Source organism: Taurulus bubalis (genome assembly GCF_910589615.1).
Source record: "Taurulus bubalis genome assembly, chromosome: 7".
Classification (NCBI taxonomy): Eukaryota; Metazoa; Chordata; class Actinopteri; order Perciformes; family Cottidae; genus Taurulus; species Taurulus bubalis.
This window is the reverse complement of record NC_136595.1, coordinates 7,846,585-7,874,362: the sequence shown is the minus strand read 5'-3', so window position 1 is coordinate 7,874,362 and position 27,778 is coordinate 7,846,585. Positions and strand designations below refer to the sequence as shown.

Below are 27,778 nucleotides of genomic sequence, written 5' to 3'. Positions count from 1 at the left end.
GCGCTGTCGACATGATTCATGGTGCGAGGCATGTAATGGCATGTTTTTTTAATGAAAGGATATACCGTTCATAACGTGGTCAGCGGGTGCGGTGCGTGCTGATGGTATAGATCATATATGAATACAGCATATGTTGACAGCAAGAAAAATGTGCTGCTCAAATCACTTGTGAAGGAAGGAAACAAATCAATCTGTCTAGATCCTTTCGTTCCCACAAAACCTCAAATTATAAAGTGCATTGTGCCAGTGGTACTGAGGACCATCATTGACTTTGGGTTTCCAATTAATAACTTATGCCTGAAATCTGCTGCATTGTGGGAATGCTACGAAGAGGAATGTTGACTGGGAGATGCGGTAACAAAGGAGAGATTGATAACTAGAGAGAATATGAGTTTCCTCGACGGGGATAAGACAGAGAGGGTGAAAGAAAAAGGTGCATACGCAGAATGAAGACAAGATTGTTGAGTAAGACAAATAGTATTCTTTATTGCAATTCGCTGAGACTGCAACATAGACGGGTTGAACATGTGCCAACAGTTGTCTGATCTTTTTATTATACCCGAACTATCCTGAGGCAAATTACAGCTCTGTTCCTCCTCTGAGATATGGAGGATCCCAATGGATGTGCAGGACAAGGTGAATGTTATGTTATGTCGCCATTGGTTGACTTTCTTCTGCATTGCATGAGATCTGATCAAGCAAAAATGAACTTGAGAATGTCATATCCATTTGGCTGTTTATATATTGTCTTAAGACCGGTTTAACAGTGATCTTCAGCCAGGCAAACGATAACAGCACATTAGGATTAACCCTGTCACCTTTATGGTATGACAAAATAAACTGTATCTGTATATCATACTGTATTCACACAAAGGGGGCATAGTTTCCCAAAACTGTCTTTTTGCTGAAGTAGTTTAAACGGTAAGGGTGCTTTAGGTAACTCATACCCTGGACGGACGGGCAGACAATAAACAAGCCAAAGGTCAGAAGATGAATATTTCAGACATGAAAAAATGCAGGAAGAGAAAAAAAAGTTGAGTAATAAGAAAACTAATCTTAGCTGGAGACATTTTCTTGCTATTCTGGGGGTGTTTCATTACCCTTTGCTTGTTTTTCATAATGCAGTCTCAACACTTTTTCTGCTTCTGTGGTGGAAATCACACAATGGCCAATACTGATTGCTTTATTTTCTCAGTGTGTACCCCCCTCTCGCGTTTGTTATTGCAGAACAGGAGGATATGCTGGACAGGGGGGGCGATGCTGAGCCGGCAGAATCTGAACTTTTTTTTCTTCTAATAATTTGAAATCCTGTGGGGTCGAGGGGGGGCATTCGGGAGGAAAGGTGCACGCTTGCCGATGGGACTCATGGGAGAGAAGAGTGTGTGTGTGTGTGTGAGTGAGGGGGGGGAATGATGCAAAGTGCCAGATCACCAGGTCTGCTCAGTGTATGTGAAAGGTGGGCACCGCCTCTGAAAGTACTCGGGCAAAAGGGGTCAGGTAATGGTATGCAGTCTGGCCTGCGTGTGCGCACTTAGCTGTTGCTGGCGATCTGACTGACATGTGCATCCGAACACTGCAGCGTTTACGGCCCAGAACCGTAAAGCAATACCTCTTTGGCTGCGACCTTCCACTGAGCATGTGGTCACGCACAAGTTATATGCAAAGACATCTTTGTTTTTGTGGGTTAATATGGAGGCCACCTACACATCTGCCCAGAGGACTGTTTTATCAGTAATGCATGTGGGGGGGTACCATTCACTCGCATACCTTTGATGTAAGCAGGGGATGTGGCCAGTGGTGTGGAAAACCTCCACAGGTTTTGGGGAACAGTCAACACAGAGGAAATCTTCCCCGTGTGCAGCATATTTTATCTTCTGGTGGAAATCTGCATCTGTGCATCTTTTTTCCTGTAACATAACATATGATATCAATACCTCTGAGAGTGAAGATACATGTAACCAACACTGTTGTGCTGCTGTCTGCAGCTCCCTGTACATGCCTGTCTTTTTTCTTTTTTTACAAGAGGCCACATTTCCAGATGGAAACAAACACCTTTGCTTTTATGAGCGAGCATGACAGATGATCAGTTCTCAGTAAATTATATTATAAGGGATTAAAAAGAGAAGAAGGTCCGAGCAGCCCTCTCTTCTGACTGGATGTAGCGGTCCCTCATATCGGGGCTCTCCGTTTACATTATTCATACGGAGGAGGGTGTGACTTGTTGGCTCTTTTTCCGCCTGTATAAAATGAGAAGTTCGCGTAAAAGAAAATACAGATGGAGAAGGCCAGCCGGCTCGCTGTGTCACAGAAAGTCCCCTTAAGCCTCCGCGACATCTCGCATACTGTCCCTTTGTGACCAGCTTAATCGGCAGAATGCCCGGTCTCTGCGTGCTTTGTCTTGCCGCGGCACTGGCTGCGTTCACCGGGCTCGCCGGCACCGCGGGGCCGGTGGTCCGATGCGAGCCTTGCGACGCCGGGGCGCTTCTGCAGTGCAAGCCGCTGCCGAAGGACTGCGCCGAGCGCGTGAGGGAGCCCGGCTGCGGCTGCTGCATGACATGCGCTCTCGGCGAGGGACTGGCGTGTGGAGTGTACACGGCGCGCTGCGGCTCCGGCTTGACCTGCCAGCACAAGCCGGGGGAGAGCCGACCTCTGCAGGCTCTGCTGGAGGGACGGGGAGCGTGCTCCAGCGCCGCGTCCAAGAAACTCAACAGCATTCTCATACCGGCGCAAAAACAAGGTGAGACGGCGGGGCTCTCGTTTGCGCTTCTCACGGTTTGTTGACATTCATGTTCTTTTTTGTGTGTGCGCGTGTGTTGTTGTTATTTAGTGCATTTGACAGGCGCTCTCCCCGTGATGTGTTGCTCTGTGTTGACCAGGTCTGTGGTGTTCTCTGCTCATGGGAAAAAAACAACGATTAAGTGCGTTGTATTGATCGTGGATGAGATAATGATCCTAAGAAGACATACGGCACAAATAAATGTGCGCAAAGTTTACAATGTCACGCACTATTTTAGTCGCGGGCTTTCAGGAGTGGGACTTGACATTGCACAGTGATGGGTTTGCCTGGGTTAAACAAATCCCATAGGTTTGAGAGGGTAACACCAGCTAAGGGTTGGAGGTTTACGCAGCAATTAATCTTCGCTGTCCCACCAGGCGGACACTTTATTTTTCCATCTTTGGACCATCATGCTTAAATTAAGATGAAGGAATTAAAAGATTGTCGTTTTTCCGTTTGCAGATTGTTTGTTTTAAGAAAACTCCTTCTCACTAACACACGCATACACACAGCCACAAGTGCACGTGCGCGTACACACACATACACACACACACACACACACACATACACACACACACACACACACACACACACACACACACACACACACACACACACACACACACACACGTACACACAGCCTGGCTTCATCAAACCAATAGTTAAGGAATGCCACATACATACTGTAAGTATACAGTATTTAGCTGAGGCTGAGCGCACACCATGTCCTTGTCTTCTGTAATGTCCTTTTTTTCCTTCAAGTAAAGCTCATGGATTTTTGTACACAGCATGAAAATATGTGCTGCTGCTTTCCTGATCCAGGATGTGAGCCAAAACATCTCGGGTGTGTGGCAAAGAGAGGGGGGTCATTTCTTTGAGTTCCCCATAAGCATCAAACACACTCAAATACACAAGTAATACCAATGAGCCCAAACTGCATATTGTACCATTGCATGCCATCCTGCAGATATTGAGAGGCCTTATATCTGCATGGTGTTTTGTGTGAATGGATGCATGCTGCTCACACTGGTGACACGGCACACATGCCACCTACATGTGAATACACACTGTTGTGTGTTTAGGCACGGCTGACGTCAGGCCTCCAGGAGCCTCTGTGTGTGTTTTCTTCTTTCTGGTTATTTGGTTTGGCCAAAGTAATGTGTGGTGTGCACGCACTCAACAGTCACATTGTCATACACACACACACACACACACACACACACACACACACACACACACACACACACACACACACACGCACACACACACACACACAGGCTCACACTCACACTCTTACTTTTTCACTTCCTGCCACTTAGCCTGTATAGTTCTTTCTTTACTTCTTTTCCTCTCGTCATTTAATATAATCTTATCTCTATTTGCAGCATCTGTCCAACAGCAGTGAGACAGGTTTCAATGCATGCTTATTTCCAGTATCTCCACCATTGGAAATGTGGGAAATGATCCTAAGTGCCCCTGTTGGTCAGAGTGTGTCAGTGCAGCCCAGTGGTTCCACCACCATCGGTCCCCATGCAGCTCCAGAGCGCCTCTCCTCCCAGACATTTACAAGCTCTCCTCACCGCAGTTTGTGCTGTTTACCCCTGTCCCATTATACAAACAAATTGCGTAATGTGTTTATCTAAAACGCCCCAGACTTCCTTGAAAGGTTATATAAAAGTTTATATTGACAATAAAAATGAATGCTTGCAGGAATCTTAAATAAGGGCTCAATAGTTCTGACCTTGGTTATGGACATGTATGGACCTTTTTTGCAGGGTTCAGAAAAACCATGTGGAGGCTATATAAGGTCAAAGATCACTGTTGGTTTCTGGCGCTGTCTCATTCCAGTTGATGTTGTTGTTGACATCCACGTTGTTATTCTAAGTTCTGGGAAGCCTGGGAGACTGTGGAGCCCAATCACGTCACTAATTGATCAGGTGGTCACGGAGAAAGGGTGGGCTGCCAGCCTGCCTGCCCACACAAGCTACACCCCTACATGCCCGTCCGCCGCCTACACCGCAGCTCTCAAACACAAAATCTGCTTTGAGTTAACGTTATAAAACGGTTTGGGTGTGTGTGAGCCGCTGCATGTGTGTTCCCATCGTCCCTCTGCCTCCCCAGGGACGTCTCCCAGTTCAGTTAGCTCTTCCGACTGTGGCCCAGTGGCGGCATGGTTGACCGGGTGGCACACGGCTGGCAGTTTGGTCCTCTCCTATATTAGGGTGGAGTGTTTAGAGCCCCCTCCTCTCTCCCTTTCGGTCAGATGGTGGCCACTCGGTCTTTAATGATTTGACTGGAATCTTTGCCAGCACCACAGGCTATTAATACATCTGCTCCCTCGTCTCCCACTTTACCTCTTACTGCCCTAACCTCTTCCTCTTTTAGCCCCAATACCCGTTTCCCCTTCATATAGACACTACACAACATGTTCTTCTTGACAGCATCCTTAAAGAGTCTTGTTTACACTCAGTTTCTCTCTGTGACTATCTCTTGGTCTGCATGCTGTGGAAATTTGTGGATATTAAGTCGTCATGTTTCTGTTTATTACTTGGCTTCGGCTCTGGCTCCAAACAGCCCACAAGGCAATGAGCTAGCTTTATTTTATCTCTTTTAAACAGGCCTCTCTTAGGCAGTCAAGACTATTAAATTTAAGAAACACAGACATTGCTGACATTAACATGTTGCATCAGAGTGCTTAAGTAAAATCATAGCTGAGAAGTAAATGAAGGTTTCGTAAATGTCTGTTTTTGCACCATATGGAGTTTTATGGTAAGATATCATAATACAAGTCTCAAAGGGAAGATTTGCCACTTTTTACGTGGATGTCAAATCCTTTTTTATAGTTAAAGCAGATTGTTGGAGCAATACATTTTTAAGTGCATGCTATATTTACAAGGAAAGTTAGAGTTAGCAAACAAAGCTGTTCTTTCTGCATCCAGTGCCGTCATTTGACGGAGCCGGAGGTAAGGAAGAAACTACATTATTTTTGCTGACTCGAATGTTCAGCCGGCGAGGATCCTTTGGACGCCAGTAGCTCACGTACAAGCATGCTGGTGCATTTAGGCACTGCTTGCACGGCTCTACCAGCACGAGAACTCAGCTTTCTCTGTCTAAATAGCACTGAGGAATTTATTGCTTCAATTTGCTCCATTTATTATCAATATTGATCGGTCATCCACATAAAAAGGTGGCGCATTCTCCATTTAGGGTTGTTTTAAATCAATGAAAACAAAAAGAGGGGCAATTGTACTGCTTTACTGCAGCAAGACAACTTAAGACCAGGTCGATTGTCAAAATCCTGACGATTAGCGTGCAGAGACTGTTTTAAACAGTTTCAGATTTATAAAACCTTTATTCTTGTTCAAGTCAGATCACATAAGACGGTTTTTATTATATGGGTTTTCATTTTGATATAAAATACTTTTTTTGCGATTGTAAATAGTGCAAAAACAGAGAATCAGCCACCAAACGTTATCATTTATTTATCTGTATCCCCTATGAATTGGACATTATCCCCAGCGTCCACTAAGTATGAAACATCTCAAACTCTGTGATGTGAAAACTGATGACTGACCTTTTCAGAGAACGGCGGGCATCAGGCAGAAGGCTTCACCAACTTGAACGTGACCTCGACCACGTCAGTGTTGCCCGCCGTGGCGACCGCGAAGGGCGGGCACAGCCGGGGTTCGATGGACACCAGGCCTCCTCTGCACAACAAGCTGATCCAGAAGGACCAGAACAGAAAGACTCAGAGCTACAAGGTGGAATCGGTGTCAGGAGGAGCCAATATGGACATGCACAACTTCTCCCTGGAGAACAAGAGGGAGACCGAGTATGTAAGTTACACCCCGAGGCTATGAAAAGTCTGTTATAATGGTTATTGTGTTGCTATATGGCGGAAGAACGGTGAATGGGAAAGGCTGTAAGGCAGCGGTTGGCTGTGTAACTAAAATAACTGACCTTTTGTATATTGCGAAACAAATAAACCGAAGAAGAGAGTTTGTCTGGGCTTAAAGACGTTTGCTCCCGAGCTAGTGAGTCCTCGAGCTTATTATATATTAATATGATATATTATTGTATTTTGTTTAAATTACTTACAATTTGACGAATATACATTTTTGGGGGCGGCTGTAGCTCAGGGGGATGAGTGGTCATCCCGCAACCACAACGTAGCCGACTCGATCCCCAGTCCCCCCATAGCCCACATGTCGAAGTGTCCCTGAGCAAGACACCCAATCTCCAACTGCTCCCCATCCAGGGATGGGTCAAATGCAGAGAAAAATTTCCCCAAGGGGATTAATAAAGGATACTTTCTTCTTCTTAACTTGATACTGTTGTTGGTCTTTCGACTACAAAACTTGTTAACAGAGAGTCTCGTCACTGAGCAGCAAAATAAATGTTAGCTTGCTATTGTTTTTTCTCGCTAACTAGTTTAGTACTGGTGTTTCAGTCTATCAAGCAACCCTGTTAACTAGCGACTTTCAGCAAAATGCGTCTGTTGAAAATAGGGAACATGTAACCCTGTTACATTTTTCAATACAATGTCAAACCCTCTCGTATAATTCATGAGAACAGTGTGTTAAATCGTAACGTTAGCTCTCTTACCAACGTTGTATATTTATATACAACATTTAACTTTGGACAAAGTAGCATTTTAAATGAATAAAGTAGCCATTTGAAAACATGACGTTACCCAGAGAGAAGAATAGAGTCCGAGAGGCTGAAATGTTTAGTGTTTTTGCTAGCTAGTAAGCGCTAACCTCAGCTACCTTGTGTTATGCACGCAATATTTATCTTGTGACAAATTCAAGTTCTAAAACAGTAGTGTGTCGAAAATGTACGTTACATTATGAGCCAAACAGAGAGTTTCACAAAGAGTGGCTGGAAACTGCAACTCTGCTAGCATTAATCTCGGTAAGCTTGCTCGCTCAATTGCTAGCTAGTTTGCTAACTTGTATTTCGTATAAAGTCTTTCTCTTTGCAGCCGCTTTCACAACTGTTGCCTGTTAGGAGTTACCCAGGGCAGCGTCGTGGCCGTGTGTCTTTCACTGAAACATCACTGAAATTGACGAGCTTTGTTAACATTAGCTTGGTTCAAGTCTGTATCACTATTCTCTTTATTATCTCCTTTTACTCTAAATGAACACCAACCTCTATCGCTAGGCATTGTCACCGTATGCCTTAGAGAGACAGCAGCCTTCAGCTTTTTCATTCAACTACTATGAAATGACAAGAAGTCAAAGACGTGCAACAAAGGTCCCTGACTGGTGTTGAGGTTCATGTTCAGCGCCTTTACTCCAAGGCCACCTGGTCAAACTGCGGGAGACAGTTTTAATTGTTCCAGTGGAAAAAGCTTCAGTGTAAATAATAAAAATGAATCAGCTGCTTTGATTTCAGGGTCCTGGTATTGACAATGCTGGCCTTTGTCACTCTTATTGGAAGATATATCTACAGTGTAAATATATATAATATATTTATAAGTAACACCTGTGCTATTCCTAGTATGATAAGTAAAAATGTCTGCTGTGAAAAAGGCCCTTTGTTGGACTTGAAACCCTGCAGACTGCTAGCTCTCCATGGCACATGGATGCAGTTTGCAAGAATGCATCACTGTCAACATGTGGTGTGCTTGCAGCCTCGTGCCTGTGGAGAAAAACACAAGATGCAAACACTATGAGGAATCTCTCAACAAAACATTGCTTTGCAGAGCAATTTGTGGTCAAACACACCACAGCTTTTTAGGTTATCTACTATAATTTAAACAACATAATTTGGGTTGTATTATATCAAACATTTTGTGAGACAAGGTACCAATTTTTCAGAAAGTTGATTCATTTTTTCGATGCTCAGTGGGGTCATTCATCACAGCAAATTGATGCTGTTCAGACAAGCACTGTTTACATTTAATGAAAACAACATTTACATTTTCCAGAAATAGCAGTTTTCGGGCCGTTAAGACGTTAAGATTATATAATTTTAATCTATCTGCTAATGTAAGTATCATATGTTTAAACAAGCAGAAACCACAAATATGTTATCATATTACAGTGTACATGGTGGGGGGTAGTGGGACATTCAGGGTTCAGGAGGTGAACTTTTAGAGACTCTGATGGTCACCATGAACTTCTATAATTACATGGACACTTCTCATGTTCTTCATGTCCGTGTTTATGTTGGGATTAGTGTGTAACACTGGCGTCGCCTGGCTTTGTCATGTTTGTCATATTGCTAGGGGCCGTGTCGGCGGGAGATGGAGAGCATCCTGAGCGGTCTTAAAATCAGCAATGTGCTCAATCCGAGGGGCTTCCGCATACCCAACTGTGACAGAAAGGGCTTCTACAAGAAAAAACAGGTGAATGGCTCTCCACTCTGTTTCATCTCTCTCTTTCTCGCACACACTTAAACACACACACACACACACACCTGCGGACATGCAAAAAGACCCACCGCATGCCTGAACACTTACAAAGAATCTTCTCCGACTCATCCCACCCACCCACACATGCCCGATCCCCCCTTTTTTCTTTCTTTTTTTGCAGCTCGGGTTGCCTTGACAGCCACATCAACACTATATTATCAGAATGGCTAATAACCATGTATTACTCCGGTAAATGCACTGCAGCCGTCTGACTCATGCCTCACAGGAAATGAAGTCGGTCAGGTGTGTTTGTGGGTGTGTGGTGTGGGAGAGTGTGGGGGGTAGGGATGTAAGAATGTGGTCTGGGAGTGTGTGTGGCACGGTAGATGTGGCGGCAGGGGAGTGTATGTATGGCGCTTGTTTGATGGCGGTAGTTTTGGTGAGGGTGTGTAGGTGTGGGGTGCTGTTGGTGAGGTAAAGAAAAACAAACAGGCTGTCACTGGTTTAGTTTTTCTTGTCCGCGGTACAGCAGACTCCGGGCCACCCATAGCCTGCTCATTTGTGAGACGGTGGAAAAAAAATCAAGGAAGCTAAACTTCATTTGGAGTAGTCCGGTGGCTGATGTGCTGACCTTAAGGGAAGGGAGGGGTGAGGCGGGGAAGGCTGAGGATGGATGGGAGGTGCGGTGGGGCATTGTTGAGACATACGGCAGGTGAAATAAATATAACCATCCCATTTCCTGAGGTTGAGAGCCTTATCGGAGGGATTCCACGGAGCTAGAGCCCATTCTGAGAAACGCATGAGTCACCAAAAAAAAAACAAGCCACAAGCACCATGAGTCAGAGACCAACTCGAGCCATAACAGACACACACGTACACAATAAAATCATCCTCTCAGATTACTACCTCACTCTTTCCCCAAAGTGCAGTTCTATTGTTACATTCATTAAAATCAGAGACTTCTTTGTTCCTGTCCTGCATTTCATCAACAAATACCTACCGGGAAAGTGTCAGGCTCTGGTCTGTGTGTGTGTGTGTGTGTGTGTGTGTGTGTGTGTGTGTGTGTGTGTGTGTGTGTGTGTGCAGCAGTGTGCCAGCCCTTGTCGCCCTTTTCTCAGAGGGCCGGTGGGGTGCAGGGTGTTGTGTTAAATTCATCCGAGGGGATGTGCCTTCACGGTGTGTTGCAGAGATTTATGACCGGAAACACAGCGAAGAGGAGACCGTGTGAACCGTCTAGGGTGACAATACTGTGAAAAGAAGGGAGCAAGGGGGGAGAAGAGGAGGGAGGGGTGAAGGGGTTGATGGGTGAAGGACTGAGCAGAGGAAATAAGGGCATAACCATACACATGATACACAAGCTGCCTTAGGGTCTCAAAGTGATACTCCACCCGAAATCTTTTAATACCAAATGCTTAGGAACGGTTAAAAGGTGGCTGGTAAGAGCTGGTAGTTCCATCTTTCATTTTCCAACAAATAGTGCCAGGAATCAAACTGGGAAATAACACAGCATTTTTTTTAACCAAGTAGAACCAGGAAGGAAAGATCAATAGTAAAATACAAACTATACATAAGTCCCTTGTGCATTCCTTATAACGGATTAGAAAACAGTAGATAACTGTGACGGTTTCCACACTAAGAAAGAATGACACAGAGTCATCGTGTGAGACTTGCAGAAGTGGAAAATCTGTCTTTAGTTTTTTGGATATGGGCAGGAATCCAGCTACATTGCTATTGTTTCAATCCCGTCCCGGTGATATTGGGCAGCAACCACTTCTTGCTTTTACTATGAATGAATACAGATGTTTTGCAGCAGTTTGATGGGATACTTGACCAGTATGTGATATTAAGTAGTACTGCAGACTCTGCACTAATAGTTGCAGGGCAACTGGAAAGTACTCACTGCAGGGAGAGGTATTTTATTTAGAAAAAGGTCCAGAGTTCCTCATAAGCATTTTGGGTTTCTGGAAAAGCAAAGCATCTGAGGTCGGATTTGATTCATGTTGGCTCAATTGGTGATACGTTTTCACAGCAGAAGAAAAAGATCATAGAAACTTGTGAAACCGTTTTTTTCCCCTGACTGTCTGCTCATAGTCATCAGTATGCTGCAAACATACTGAGCTCTGCCAAAGTATGGCTGTACACACACCACTGTCATTTGTCACTCTTCACATTTGGCGCTTGTGACTATTTGAATGTACTGAGCAAACGGGAGACTCACAATGTCATAGTTTGTTGTACAATGTGTCGTCTTACCATGCCTGGAGTGTTTCCAGCTGTTCAGAGCGACCGCACGCGAAGGCGCTCTGAAAGGAACCGCTGTGACGTTCTGCAGACCTTCTGAGCGCCGCACACCTGATCAATCGCTTTTAATGGCGTGATTGGCGGGTTTGGAAAGTTAAAGCAAATTGTCTGATGCTTTTCCATTCAGAATACTACTCACTGTTGAAATCCATTATATTCGACATGAAGGACTTTTTTTGAAGACTGAGTTTTGATACTAGAAGGATTAAATAGAGGGTTGAATATTGGGCTACGGGTCAGCTATCACAAGGGGAAAGTCACAGGCATGCATGTGTGTGGTTTCCAGTGTACATGTTGCTGGTAATATGAGTGCCCCAGCAGTGTAGGAGAAGGTTCAGCAGTGTAAGCCCTACCTCGCCTACGGAGAAACCTATTTTTAGCAGCAGTTATATGAATTAGCCCAGTATCCCAGTTCAGGTCACGCATGCCCAACACTGACCCACTCATTACACCCCTCAAAGTCTCACACTCACTTTTCCTCTCTCTCTCTCTCTCTCTCTCTCTCTCTCTCTCTCTCGCGCACTCTTCCTCCCTGTCACTCTGTCTGTCTGTCTGTCTCTCTCTTTTATTCATCATTTCACCCACCCATCATTACCCCCATTGTGCCTTGCCCTACAGTCATCCACCCGTCTTTTGTTCTGCCTGCCCGCTCCATCATTCGGTCCATCCTGCCCTTCCGCCCACCTGGCTTTTCCTTCCTTGTTTGGCCAGGAATCACCCCACAAGGGTTGTGAATGGGACGACAGTGTCTGCATCTCTCTCTGTGCTCTTTCAGAGTTAAATGTGTGTGTGTGTGTGTGTGTGTGTGTGTGTGTGTGTGTGTGTGTGAGAGAGAGAGGAAGAGGAGGAGGAGGAAAAGTCAGTGGGTTAAGGATGTGAGCCAGGTGCCTGCGTACCCTGATCCCTCCTCCCTCACTGTGTCCCGACTGCCAGGCCCATAAGGACTGACTTATTGAGCGTGACTCAGAAGGATCTGTGGAAACGTACACACCGACCACAATGGCTTTATAATAACTGGCCAACCTTCGGGGACCCAGACATCTATTTTCACTCTGTCTCTCTCTCTCTCTCTCTTTCGTTCCGTTCCCTCCCTGGGTTTCTAATCCACCTCGCCTTCCTTCTCACTTGGGGATGTCTTTTTTTTTGGTGCCAAGGCTGTTGCATAATAGTCATCTTTTACAATGCCAAGGCGGTAACTGAGCTACAGTACTGCTGAAACTATTCCTTGACAATACGGTAGTTTGAGAATATAAATATGTTTTCTACCAAACCCTTTTTGTCATTTAGCAAATTCCAATGCACCAATGATTGAACACAGGCAAATTAAAAAATAAAGGTTATGGTAAGTAAAAGCCAAAGATTCAATGTCACCTTGTGATATTGTGCATTGCCTGATTGTACAGACATATACAGACAGTATTACAGTTTGATGCACCTTCTTGATTTGTTTTAAGGCTTTAGAAAATAATCACTTTTCATTATTGACTGATATTTGACTCCAGTTTATACTTTGCGGCGGCGAGGATTCATGTATTGTAAATATCGTAATCTGACAATGTCCACATCTATGGATTTTTTTGGGCTTCTTTTTTCAAGTTTGTGTGGCCTCCATTCTTCTAAAACTATTCACTGGGCTTCTCATTAAACTATTTATCAGTAAACGCCATATACTGCTGCTGCCCCCAATGCCCTTACATGCACACACACGCACACACACACACACACACACATACACACACACACACACACAGATGCACCCTCTTACACCAATACATACACGTGCACCCCTATACACACACACACACACACACACACACACACACATTGCATTTTATGAGCTTGTGTTTATCCTGTGGTCAGACTCGGCTCTTTTAAACGTCCATAGAGCCCTGCGGCGCTGCTATTAGTTATAAAGACTGAGAGCACACATTCATACAGACAACACACGCGCATACACACCCCATAAAGGTGGCATTATGTGTGTGTGTGAGTTTGTGTGTGGGGTGGATGAAATGGGCTTTTTTAGTGACGGCCATGGGACCAATGCTTGGATTATTGAGCACCGTGAGGGAATACTCCTCCAAAAGCTGAGTATATTTCGAAAAAAGAAAATAAAATATCCATAGAAAATGTTCTGTTTATCGCCATGAAGCAAAGCAACAGGTGGTGAGTGTCGGTAGATTGTTGGTCCAGTAGTCCTTTAGGATTAGTTTGTATTTTTAAAGAAACGAGTAATGTTTACAACAAAGGGTAGAGTCTTTGTCAGTCTTTGTCAAGTGACATCCAGTCCTCAGCAAACGTTTGACTTTGACATTCTCCGACTGCGCGGGCGTGCGTGTGTGTCAGTGTGTGTGTGTGTGTGTGTGTGTGTGTGTGTGTGTGTGTGTGTGTTCGTGTAGATTTAAGCCATAAAGGAAAAGGATTGCTTGAGATGACTGCTAATAGTTCTCAGATGAAAGAGAGACTGAACGGAAATTCAAAGGTAGCCAAGCAACAGGGGAATGCACACATGCACATTTTGCTCTTCCTCTCCCTTCCGCCTCTCCTTTGGCTTTTCAACCCTCACACACACACACACACACACACACACACACACACACACACACACACACCAAGCACAAACAAGACTCCATCATCATTAACCAGAGCAGAGGAACACAATGTTAAGCTCCTCTCCGCAGTCTCGTCCACTGGGTCAGGGCTAAAATAGAAGTTGGCTGCAGACTCAGACTATGGCACCCTGAGGGGGAATTGAGGGAGGAGAGAGAGAGTGAGAGAGAAAACAGAGTAAAACACAAGAGGAGGAGGAAAAGAGGAAGGAGGAAAAACCAAAAAGAATCTCTCGATGATGTTAGCGTGTGAGAATGGGGCGTGTTGGGCTGCGTACTTGCCCCTAGACTGCTGCAGTAGTTGTTGGCGAGGTATTTTAATAGGCCTCTGTCTCTATAAAGCTGCCTTTGATCATGCACTCAGGCTGCACGTGGATGTTGAAGACGCCGGAAACAGACACCTGGTCACACTCTAAATTCTGTCGGTCTGTCTGCCTCTGCGTCTCTGCAGCCGCCTGCAATGCAGTACCGCAACTCTGCAAGGTTGTTTTGTTTTAGCATTTTGGGAAATATCCCCAAAGATAGTTAGAGGGAGGACAACGTGCAACAACCGCCTTTTTATAACTTAAGGCCCACTTCTTAGCCAGCTGACCAAGACAAATAGTATGCTTACCGTCACCTGTCACTGCCTTTATGAATAAAAACAGAATGTATTAATATTTCCTTCCCTCACAACAAGCCTAGAACAAGCCTTTCATATATACATAGAAGGTGGGTCCTCTTCGGGGAGTCCGCCTTGGAAAGACGTCCCTTTTTGTGCCTGCGGGAACATAAGATAGCCAAAGATAGCAAAACAAGTTGGCCTCTACCTGATGGTGTATCGTGACTGCAGTGGTGATATTCAAACGTAACCCGTCGATTCCAGTCTTCATGCTAAGCTAGGCTAGTAGTCTCCCGGCTCCAGCTCCATAGTTAACGTACAGACACGGGAGGGGTATCGATCTTCTTATGCAACTCTGGGAAAGAATGGGAATAAACTATAGAAATCGATGTTGACTGTCGGTTGAAGACGCGACCCAGTCGCAGTGTCCAATGTTGGAGTCATACATGTTATCAATGTAAGCCAACACACCAGTGGCGTCTTGACACGTAACCGCGGGTTGGCACGTGCCGGTTTAAACCAATGTCCTATTTTCCAGAGACATGGTTCAAGCCGCTATTTCGTCACATTTGCTCCTCAACCCATCACATCTAGGTTGGTGTTAACTGATGCAACGCTGCCTGTGTGTTTTGCACAAATATTGTCGCGCTACTTCCGAGCTGGTTTGTGATCTGATTCACTGCTCCTCACTGGATTCTCAATGATTCTTCAATGTATGTAAATATAAATAATGCACTGTGGACAAAAGCATCTTAACTAATTAAGGCAATGAACCTCAAGGGGTTGCTTTGTCAGCAACACATGAATATAGGTTGTTTTAAGCTTTTAAAGGTACAGTGTGTGACATTTAGGGGGATTTAGTGGCAGAAATCGGAATATCAAACTTATAGCCATGTCTTCATTGGTGTATATTCACCTGGAACTAAGAGTCGTTGTGTTTTCGTGAGGCCAAGCCCTTTATATTTACGTGGAGAATGGGTCCTCTTCATGGAGTCCACCCTGTTGCACCGCCTTGTTTCTACTGTAGCCCAGAACAGACAAGCCAAACACTTGCAATAGTCTTTTGCGTTTTTTACACTACCTGAAGGCCACTGTAGTTCTCCGACATCCTTGGAAAGGGACTGGTGAGAAGAGAAGTATTCAGTTGGATGCAATCGGCAACCTCACCACTAGATCCTACACTCCTTTTACCGAAGGACCAGTGGAGTTGGCCACCGACAGTCTTGATTGGACATTGATGTGCACTCCTTCTGAATACCCTGGCAGCCATTGGTTTCCCTTTGTTTCTGTATAGGATGTGAGAATGAAGTCCTCTCATGAAACTTTAATCCATCACATTTAACATCCAGTTTGCATTAGTTCAGTCGGGGTTAGATTGTCTTTGTGTGGTAATGATGAAGATAACATTCATGTGAAAAGGCTGTAACTTACACAAACAATGTGTGTAGACCGCGAGAGGGTTCTATCGATTGAAGATTGTAGATTCAAGAGTCATCCATTCAAATGGATGGTGACCAGTGGCTACCTGGTAAGGCAATCGGTTAGTACTAAATTGGCTAAAAAATGCAAATCCACTGGTTTGGTCCTTTCATCCTCAAAGTAAGCAGCTGAACCACAGAGCCATTGTTTCAATTTAAATCCAGTGTCCTGCTGTACAGAGAACTATATATATATATATATATATATATATATATATATATATATATATATATATATATATATATATATATATATATACTTATGGACTGCCCCCTGTGGGAAATATGATGTTACTGCGGTTGTGTGCTGGTGGGGGGTATGTATATGTACAGTAGATGCAACTCTTGTATGTGTGCGCCTACATGTTTGCTGATGTGTGCTCGTGCACGCTCAGGCCATAATCACCTCCAGATGATTTTTTAGTTTCTGCCAGTTTCCCAGAATAGCAGCGCTGGTTTCCTTGCAGCCCTCCAACCTTGGCCTTGGCAAATACTTTAGCAACTCCATGTTTACCTTCACACTCCTTCACTCTCACTCACTCAGTGAGTTCCTCATTCCATGCCCCTCTCTATCAAAAATAATCTGCTTTTTCATCGCTTGCCCCCGTCGGTCAGGAGCCCGTTCGCCTGATAAATAAACAGCTCACAGAGGGGACAAACTCAACGAACGGCATGCTGGTTGCACGTGGACGCCTGTGCGATACTCTCCCGCTCTGATCTTGGTACATTCATTATCGTCCTTCGCCAGACGAGCAGCTGCATCATCTGTCGTGTTTCTCTCTGATAGTTACGGCACATAAAAGACGGGCGGCAGCTCCAGACAGCAGGGCATTCCTCACCGTGATCAACGGTGTTTTGTCTCATGAGAGTTCTGCTGAGGCGTGACTTGGCGATTCAAAATTTGAAAAAAGACAACAAAGAGAGACGGAGTCTTATTATAATAAACACATGCACGTTGAGGGTTGTGTTGATAAGGGATGCGGGAAACTCCTCACCTTGGAAATGCTAATCTGTTTTCAAAGTCCTCCACTACTTTCCAGTCTTTTCTTCCTTCGGCCTCGAACCTAAAGAAGTCAGAGCGTGCTGAGCGATGTCTGTCCAGGAACTGTCTGTTGCAAACCTTCCCTTTGAAGGCTGTGCATGCTCATCTCTGCAAAGTGTTTTGGAAACGCAAACAAGCGGCGTGCTAATTCTTTTTTTTTTCCCGACCTGTTTTCGCAGTGCCGTCCATCCAAAGGCAGGAGGCGGGGCTACTGCTGGTGTGTGGACAAATACGGGCAGCCTCTGCCCGGCTACGACGGCAAAGAGCGGGGCGAGACGCAGTGCTACAACCTGGAGAGCAAATGAGAGGATGGAGGGATGATGAATGGACGGAGAGAGGAAGACAGAGAATGGGTGGGGAGAGAGGGAGGGAGAGAGAGAGAGAGAGAGAGAGAGAGAGAGAGAGAGAGAGAGCGAGACTACTTTGCCCTTGCATGTAGTTTTATGTAAACATTTGAAGGGGCTCTGGGCCTTTTGATTTCAGGTCTGATGGGGAGGGGCCTCAGCGGCCGGCCAAGTCTCCTGTCCGTCACATCTGTCCCTGTGCTTAGGCAACCTTTATCCTTTCTTTAAAACAAAAATAATTAAGCTGAAAGCTGAGAGAGGTGGGGAAGAAAAAGAGAATCCTACCATCTGCACTATTCTTTTTAGAGAGAGAGGAAGGAGGGACTTTTCCACTCACTTTAAAGAAGACTTGTTTGTGACTGTGACCCCGAAGAAGAAGAAAAAACGCACCACCACCGTTTCTATTGTGTGCGTGTCTGTCTGTGAGTGTGTAACCGAGAGTCTGTGTGTGTGTCCTAATGCGTGAGTACTTGCATAACATACGTGTGCACAGCTGCATGTCTGTGCAAGATGGCGAGCGAGTGTGCACTTTCCCAAAAGTGTTTATTTGTGTGAATACCGTAAGTCACTAAGCTCAGTTTAGAGATGTCAGACTGCCCATCCCCAGCCACTGCTCCATTACAAACAATGCAGAAAAAGTAAACGCTCTCTGGCTCAGGGTCCATTTTGAAGGGAAGGATTATGGGATGGCAGGGCTTTGGCTTCTTATCTAGCTCCAAAGGGCCTCCCTGCTGCCTCTGGCTTGTCCCTCGTCCTGCTATAGGGAAGGGATGGAGGCGAACCATGCAGTTACAGTGCCTTAAAAAAAACAGACCTTTCCATGCCTCCCCTTCACCCCCTGTAGTCCGCCAATAAAGGAATACTTCACCGAAAATCTACCTTTTGAGTATCAAATACTTGTTTCCTGCAGGCTTGAAATGTGGCTCTGACAAATTGGAGGACAAGCAGCTGCAGTTAGCTTTGCCACACAACATCTACAATAGGTTTGAAGGATGATCCTGCAAAAATGGCTCAAAATATCCGTAGAAACTTATGAAACCACTCCTCCACCGAGGTACGCTACACGCAGCAGACGTGTTCACGGAAGGAAGAAAATGTGCCAACATATGAGCCTTGTTTCATTGATGACTGTAAAAACGACTTCTTTTTGTATCAATCTGATAAAACGTTGCGTTACTCTGCTACCGCAGTTTCGCGTTTCAGTTTTGCCGCTGACCGAAAAGTCTTCCTTCTCATCGGTTGGTGCAAAACGACCCCAAGTAACAGCCAAACGCAGCCGATTGGAGAACGAGGCAAACACGAAATGGCAATTCAGTCAGACTATCGGGCCTCCGAAAATCTGGCTGAAGGCTTTCATTGTCGCTAGAACGGTCGGCTGTTTATGTTTGTAGCGTAGCGCTAACTGTGCTGGCAACAAAGAGAAGTCGTGTATTTAGAGGTGGATTATTGCTGCTGCATGTGGTTTGAGAAGTTTCCATGGACATTTCTATGCTTTTGTGATACCCCTGGTTTCCAATGGAGTCCACTGTAACTGCAGTGAATATCCAGTATTTAAAACTCAAAGGGTAGATTGCTGGTGGAGTATTATTGTGAGATTCGCCTCTTCCATCTCTTTCCCACCACGTACTGTCCCTTGTCCCTGTCCACATCCCTTGTCCCACTCCAATCCCCATCCTTGCCCGCTCCAGTGCGCTCCACTCCTACATGTCTTTACCCCCCCCCCCCGTCTAAAACGTTGTCCTCGTCTGTGTCCCTGATCCCCGTCCCCCGTCTCCAAACCCACTCTGTTAGTCCCCACTCCGGCGCCCTTCCCAGCCTCCGGTCCTTTTCCTGTCAGTGGTGCAACCTGGTGTAGGCTTGTTTGAATGGGACGAGCCCGTTGTGACCGGCCCGCCCCGCCGCAGGTGCCAGCTGCCCCTATGCTTCAAGCCCAAGCACAAGCACTTAAAGCACTTTAGCTGCGCCGCTACTCATCAATGCATGCAGTTAAAGACAATTGGACCTATCTGCATCTGCATACCTTTCCTTCGAGGTAATGTCAGATGAAACAGTGTGATACTGTAAGAAAACAATAATAACCCAGGGAGGAGGGGAAAATAAAGATCGGAGAGGAAAAAACACAGCCGAAAAAAACACAACAACGAAGCGACACCAGGACTTCTGACAGCCAACTTAGCCAACTTAGCCCTCAGACATTTTTCCATTCAATGCAACTATTTTCTTTTTTTTGTTGTTGTTGTTTTTGTTTCTTTGAAGAAGAAAAAAAATGCTTGTATGATCACATGCCAACAAATCTCCACAAGGTGGACACAGCACCAAATATGCATTCAAACAAGTGGTCGGGGGTCTGAGGGAGGAGGCGGAGTCCTCCCCGAGGAGCTTCCTGCCCGATGCTCTCCCACATCCTGTGTAAAGACTTGAACAGTGGAGAGAGTGCCGATGAAGAATGCTCGCCCAGTAGCTTGGTAGCATGAAATCGGCTGTACACTTCCTTTAATAGAGAGCAGCAACTTACAACCAACCTGTTGGTGCTTTATCCCATCTATTCAAAGACTTGATGTACGGGGAGGAACATACATACAAATATGTTTAAGCTATTCCCTCCCTCATATTTGTAAGTGTGTCTTTTTATATATTATTATTATTATTTCCTGGCCAGCTATGTGTCTGACTAGACATCATGTACAGTACATAAAAATAAAATTATTTATCTAAGAAAGAATTATAAGCTGATCCAAACTAGGTTTTCTTATGAACAATTCAGTGACTCGGCGATTGCACAGCAAAGTGTATTTGATTCAGTGTATTTTTGGGAATATAATCACTAATGAATGTTTTTTTTTTAATGAACCGTTACTTTCTGTTGCTCAGCAGGGTCATTCGTAAGCTCCGTGCCCAGCAGGCGAGTTTCAGCCTCTTTGTGTCAGTCAGGCACTCAGGTCTCTGGTCATCTTAGTTCCCGGCCTCTTCAGGCCGGTGAACCTCTCACCCCTCAATAAGTCACTTCTTCCCATGCACACCCAGCCATCCCGCCCCAGTCGGTTAGTGCAGAGCCAAGGTCACACTTCTGTAATGTCACTTTTTTATTTTCGATCATTATTTCTTCCCTGCTGGTCACGCTAAGAATCTCTCTGTTCACGGGTCAATGTATTTTGTTTTTCAAGTTTATCCTTCAAAGAGGTTTTCATTTTTTTTTCTCATTATTATTCAAACTGTTCATGACACGTAACTAGAAATCACACCGCTATTGTTTTCTCTGAGAAATGAAATGATTTTGATTCAAAATATAATTTGTATTTAATGTCTTTTTTTTTTTTTAAATAAAAAGTGAACACATTTTAAGATGCTGTCTCTGATGTTTGTTTTTGTGTCTCCCGAGACTTAAATAAATAAAAAACACTGGGAAGAATGAGGCCTGTGTTGTCACCAATAGGCCGATCATTTCAGCTTCGTTTCTGAAGGCAATCGGGACTCACATTCGCTCCCGTTGAAAGTCCTTGAACGCAATCGGGCTCCCCTCAGTCTTGGAATGTGTCAATAAGGATAAAGAAAAGGTTCAATTTGTAAAGAATAAAAATAAATCCGGTGGTGCCAGGCAGGCTGGCAGTGGGCACGAGAGGTTGAGGCGAATTCCTGTGCCCGACCAAGGCAAACAGAGAGCGGGTCAAAAGGCAGCGTGGAGCTGCGAACTGCCTAAAGTTAGACAAGGACCTCCACTTTAGATCCCCGTGATAACACTGCACACAAGCACGCCGAATATAGAAAATGTGGTGCAGGAGTGCATCTACACAGAGACTTTCATAATCATGTCCGGATGAGGCTGTTATGATTCTGATGTTTTGCACCTATGGATGTTTGTGCACAAAGTAAACCTGCCTGAGGTGAAAGAGAGGCCAGGAGCGCATAGCTGAGGTTAATGTTTTTATTAAATATATCACCTTTTTTTCTTCTTACATTACATCTCAATTACAAAAGTATACATACACATATGTGAGCAGTTTGTCACTTTGGAATAGACTCACACAAACAATAATTCTCTCTCCAACAGCAGCATGTAGATGAAGAGCAGAGGCGGGGACTCGCTCTTTGTGGTCATGTGTTCCCGGTCAGAGAGAACAGCAACATGTAAAATAAACTAGCAAGTCTTCTTCTTTTTTTTGACAGATACATCAACACAACTTACAGCAGACACATAAATATTGGAGGTAGGTTAATGTAGAAATACCCGTCTGAGAGGCGGCGCAGGGAGGCACTGCCTGTCATGCTAACTGCAACCCCATGGAACCATGGAAAATGTTTTCTGAGTGTACTGTTTAAGGATTCCCGACTGAGAGTTTTGCATTCACTGACAAGAGCTGATCATGTGAAAATAAAATAAAAATAAAATAAAAGACATAAGAATGGCAACAAGGTGAAAATGAATCATAAAAAACACATTTAGAAACACTTCTAAATGACATTTGGTAACTCAGTGCTTTTGTTCTTGCTTGGTTTGTCACAAACCAAACCTCCAGACAACTCCTTAAGGGTAGAGCGAGCTCAACTCATTAGTGGAGTTACTCAGGGCCAAGATACATATGTACACTTTATACACCCATACAAATAACAATATAATAATAACAATAAGGCAAAAAAAAATGATATAAATACTCATAAAATAATTACAAACAACAAATACAAATGAAATAAAGTTGAAATAAATAAGGCTGAAGAGTAGAAGTAAATGCATCAATATTAAAATCTTCTTTTCAGAAAAACAAAAATAGATATATTTTTTCTCTTTGGGACGTGTGTTTGAAGGTGAGGGAGGGAGGGGGTCAGGGTAGCTGGGACCCGAAGCCCCGCAATGACAGTGTACCTGAATTAAACACCACCATGGACAAGATCAATAAATAAACAGCTATCAAAAAAAAAGAAAAATCAGTGGCTTACTTCTTCTTTTTGTTCTCTTTTTTTTTAATGAGATCTGACTCTGTGGTTGATCTCTTTAAGGGCACTCGGCATCTGCAGGCAGGTCAGTCGAACCTAAAATCTTCTTGCCGTTCCAGGGGTTCACACACCAGCATCGACCCCTCTGTCCGTCCAGAGAGGACTCGCACTGCAGGGGGGGAAAGAAGCAGGGCACCCTTTAATTCAACTGCTTGGATTTACATTCCATTTGTCACACACACACACACACACACACACACACACACACACACACACACACACACACACACACACACACACACGGCCATGCAGCTATGTAACATCACACTCAAACAAAACACACAGTCTAACACCCTGCCTGCAACACACCCTCACACACTTGTAAAGCTGTGGTTGATATAATCGTACACACACACACACACACACGTTGGTGAGATTCTCTCATGCTGATTGGAGTTATGAATCCAACACACACTTGGAGCACATTGAGCTGAGGATAATCACCTGTTTGGGTTTGTACAGCCCGTGCTTGTCACAGTTGGGGAGGTAGAATCTGGTTAACTTGTCCCCTAACTTCTGCTGGGATTTGGCAATCTTGTCCAAGGCTCTCTGCAGCTCCACGTGACAGGGCCCCTGCGGAGAGGACACGGGAGGAAAGGAGGGTTAACTGAGCTCTGTGGCCAACACACAGGAATGCATAACGACCACGTGGGCTGACATCAATATAAAAACTTATAACAACACGCGACCCCGCATTCTCTGTGTCTCCCCCATCATCTCCTCTAACGACGCACGAGCGCCCCCTTGTGGTGACCGAGTCCCCTTCCCCACACCTCCCCGAAAAAACTTTTAGTAACATATTACACACGGGGGATTTCACAGATTTCCCGCAATGGAGGTGCAGCGGTTTTTGGGGGTCTCACCTGCTCGACCAGTTTCCTGCGGATGGCGATGAGTTTGGCTTTCATGCTCTCCTGCGCGTCGGCGGCAGCCCTTGGGTCGTAAGGCTTACTGTGGCCGGGTAGGTAGAGGCTGGAGCCGGGGTCCGAGACGATGGCTGCGTTCTCCATCTCGGCCTCTAGCTCTTCCTGATCTGGAGAGAGACATTGAATGAATGTAAAGCGGGAGCTGACTGAATAACTGCAATTAGAGCAGCCAGGAGTTTTCTTGGGGGGGAGGGGGGTTGCAAGAATGAGCATTTTGCTGGATGTGTGTAAATGTGCAGCCTTTAATAGGCCTACCTTGTGCCTGGGGCTCGGGGGTGGACTCGGGCTCAGGGGTCTCCGTGCACACGGCTTGTCCCCGGGTGAGGGAGTGCAGCGGGCGGGGGTCTCCGGGTCTCGGGCTGCACCTCAGTCCAGAGCCGCACGGCGCCGTGTAGATCCCGCACAGGTCCTCAGCCTTCAGGGCGCAGGCGAGGCAGCATCCACAGCCGGGCTCCCGCAGCACCTCGGCGCATCCGGGCGCCACCACCGGACACTGGCTCAGTTTCTCCGCAGAACACGCCGCGCATCGGATCGGCTCCGGTCCCGCCAGCACCGGGGAGCCCAGCGTGCCGGTGGTCAGCACGGAGCACAGCGCGGCCACCGCGACGTGCTTCAGATATAATCCACCCGTGGCCAACATAGTGAGCTGGATACGAAATATAGAATATAAAAATGTAGAGCAAAAAAAGGCAGAGAGGATAATAAAAAAAAGGTAGAAGCCGGATTCACACACGGCTCTTGCTCAGTTGTGTCTTTCGTTTGATTTTGGGGAAAATGTCTAACTGTGCGTTGCGCGCAGCCGTATTTATAGCCGGGTCCTCTTGTGAGTGTTTGACGCATCGGCGTTATGAATGATTTCTGGAAAGAAGGTGTGATGATACGATGGGCTCCGATTGGCCCGCCAACGTCCGGTCATTGCAGCTCATTTGAATACAACAATCACGTCAATATTTATTTTGGAGCAGGCAGAGCTTGCACGTATCGCTGGGTGAGTGACGACACCAGTGTTTGATGTTGCAATCAAGGACCCCCCCACACCCCCACCCACTCTTTTCTCACGCGGGTGCCACACTTAACTACTTTTTGCCCCCACACTGCCACAGCAGCATAACCGCGGAGACAGTGCGCTTTTTTTCTTATCGTTTTGTTTCAGTGTGAAATGAAAAATAATCCAACGTGACGTCACTCCGCAGCTGATTTAATCGATTTTTCAAAAAGGTGAAACTGTTCCGTGTTTCCCGTGCTGACGCAAACCACCCGAACAACGCTGTCTATTCATGACGGATTCCCCCATTCATTGTCCTCCCCGCACTTCTTACACAACTTTGAGGTAAACTAGTAATGAGCGCACATTACGCGCGCCCACGCTGCGCGCGAAGGAGCGTGGGTCCAAGAACCAACGGTTCCGAGTTGACATGGGAAAGCATCCGTGCATTGCAGAGGGATAATAAACCAACTTCTATTTTTTTATAAATATATATATATCTACGCAAATAGGGGTCGCCGTTTACGCCACTGAGGCAGGGGCTGGGGACTCTGGCACGTGATCCCTCGCGCGCGCACTGAAGCCGGCTTTGGGCTCAGTCCAGGAGATGTCCAGTTGCAATCACCCGTTTCCTGGGATAAGGGCCAAGGCTTTGAACGGGGGCTGCGCAGACATTGCCACGGACACGTCCCTCTGCCTCGCTCTCTCTTGGGGGGCTGGGGGGCTTTGCTTCCCTGCGTGTTTTCACGGCATTTGGTGCCCTGTCACTGCTGCACCCATGACGGGGCGTGTTGTAATGTTCCCATTATTTGACAAAAAAGGGCTTCAAAAACTCAGCAAATCCCTCCTCTGCATTACCCATGGAATCAATTTTCACATTTTCATCAATTACCTCGACTTTCTTTCTGATGCAACGGGCTGCGCTGTGTGATCGGCTCCATGCAATTGCGTTATAGTATTGCATCATCTGTCAACTGCCGTTAACGGCCCCTGTCACGTGACGCTCAGACGTGGACTCGTCAAAGCCCCCGCGGGCCAAATATCGATATAGTGGAATGTGATGTGTCGTGAGAGCGTTTTCTGCTGCCCCCCATGCGCATGCTGGGACCTTCATTATGTTGTGTTCAATCTGATTACGGACGATTGCAAACAGTGCTGAAGAGTAATTAAGTACAGGTACTTAATTCATTTGAATATTCCCATTTTCTGCCACTTTGTACTTTTATTTCAGTACAATTAGGGACATCACGTGTACTGTGACAGTACCAGTTGGGTTACTGGTTACTTTCTAGATTCATTCAAGATCTTATCAGTTGATAAAACATAGATGTATAAAATGGAAATACTCAACTTGAGTAAAAGTCCCTTAAAATTGCCCTTAAGCACAGTACTTGAATGAACTTGTTGGGGGCAGTACAACAGGCACTAACAATACAACATATATCTATATATATATATATATATATATATATATATATATATATATATATATTGTTAGTGCCTGTTGTATTGTTGTATTGTTAGTGCCTGTTGTACTGCCCCCAACAAGTTCATTCATATATATATATATATATATATATATATATATATATATATATATATATATATATATATATATATATATATATATATATATATATATATATATATATATACCATATCAACTACAGATCAGTTACAAACATTTCTAGTGTAAAAGTTTAAAAGTCTGCAGAAAACATATCACATTTTTAGTTGGTATTGGTTCCCATCAAATGGAACTATTGGATGTATTGTTTTATTGCCATTTCCCACAAAGTAGTTGTCGGATGTAGCCTTTGCCACTTAGATGTAGAATACATTTGTGTTGGTTTGAACACGGTTTGGCTTCACAGCATGTAACGTTTGTGAAGACTGGCCTAAAAGACACTGAGGTTTCAGGGATTTATTTCGTCCATTCTTTCAGTAACTCATGTGATGTGTGCACATGTGCGACTAAATACAGCATGTCCTACAGGATGTTTCAGTGTTTGTTTTTTCTCACTCTCACTGAACAGGAAGTCTTTTAATGTATAACTCAACGTCCCCATTCTCATCATGACAACTGCGGGAGGAAGAGGTACTTGTATTTCACTTAAATACTCCATTACATTTTAAAAAGGGTAGAAATATTGTACTTTTACTCCACTATATTTATACACTATAACGATATGAAACTCAGACAGTGACGCAGGAAGTATTCAATACTGTACTGGAGTAAAAGCAGCAATACATCAATGTTAAAATACCCAAAACTGCATTCAAAATATTCCTGAAGTAAAAGTATTTAAGTCAGCTAAATGTATATAAATATTTAAAAGTAGAAGTACTTGTAATGCAGCAGAATAGAGCCACTGTAAGTGTTATAGTATGGCAGATGATGTTATTATGTCATTAATGATGCATCAATGTGAATAGATGGGTAGCTAAACCGTTATATCATAAATATTGTTCAGCGAATAACTACAGCTGTCAAATAAATGTAGTTGAGTAAACAGCATATTATTTTTCCTCTGAAATATTGTGGAAGTACAATGGAAATGCTCAATTAAAGTACAAGTCCCTTTAAGTCCTATTTCGGATAACAACAGTACTTAAAGTAAAGTAGTAAATGTAGTAAATGTAGTTTAATTACTTTCCACCACTACGCTTTGTAGTCTGCATGTTTGTAATTGTACGTAATAGTTAAATGTATATTGATGTTAATGCATTCTTTTCTTTCCCACAAGTAAAACATCGAATTACCTTTTCCTGTAAAGAAGCACTTTTGCATTGTGGCACCGCTGCTTATTCATCTGCCAAAATAATAGATGACCAATAAAGTGTTACAAGTTTCAGTTTTACAACGTTCAAACGTTTCCTGATGTATATGCAGTATATCTGTCTCAGTCTGTCCTCAGTTGAACTGTGAAAGTGAACCCCGGGGCCGCTAGGAGCTGAAACCTTGGACAGTACATTTTGTTCTCATTTCACTCAGATGTTCTATTTTATATAGATTGAACTCCTTACATCTTTTGTAAGGCCTCCACTCCCATGTAAAGCCTGTGATATATTATGATATGACCTCATATGGCTGACTGGCTGCTGTTGTAAAGCACAGCATGGGATCGTCTGGGAATTAGCAGGTTGATGTAAAGACGGAGAGGCATGAGGGATTAAACATGTGAAGTATTCTCATGGAAGAGCCACATGTGGTATCTGGCAGTTTTTTTAAGCGGTCAAATCAGAGAGGCAGAGTGGGCAAACATAACACAGTTTACTTAGGTCAGGGACAGATCTACTTCTTTTAAAACACATGTACACAGCGGGATCAATCAGAGTGCCAATACCCCAGCACAGAAACCACAAAGC

At 44.7% G+C, this 27,778-nt stretch overlaps 2 protein-coding genes across 2 annotated transcripts; one reads left to right on the top strand and one right to left on the bottom strand.

The window, feature by feature from the left end:
* Positions 1-2,373: 2,373 nt before the first annotated feature.
* Positions 2,374-17,500, top strand: igfbp3 (insulin-like growth factor binding protein 3; the record flags this gene model as incomplete). The annotated part of the gene is made up of 4 exons (XM_079220972.1): positions 2,374-2,737; positions 6,359-6,612; positions 9,009-9,128; positions 17,345-17,500. The coding sequence occupies 4 exons, from the start codon at positions 2,374-2,376 to the stop codon at positions 17,468-17,470; spliced, it is 864 nt and encodes a 287-aa protein (XP_079077098.1). The 3' UTR covers positions 17,471-17,500.
* A 3,917-nt stretch (positions 17,501-21,417) lies between these two features.
* On the bottom strand, positions 21,418-24,064 carry LOC306738994 (insulin-like growth factor-binding protein 1; the record flags this gene model as incomplete). Its single annotated transcript, XM_079220931.1, has 4 exons — positions 21,418-22,607; positions 22,943-23,071; positions 23,362-23,531; positions 23,680-24,064. The coding sequence occupies 4 exons, from the start codon at positions 24,062-24,064 to the stop codon at positions 22,497-22,499; spliced, it is 795 nt and encodes a 264-aa protein (XP_079077057.1). The 3' UTR covers positions 21,418-22,496.
* Between the last annotated feature and the right edge of the window lie 3,714 nt (positions 24,065-27,778).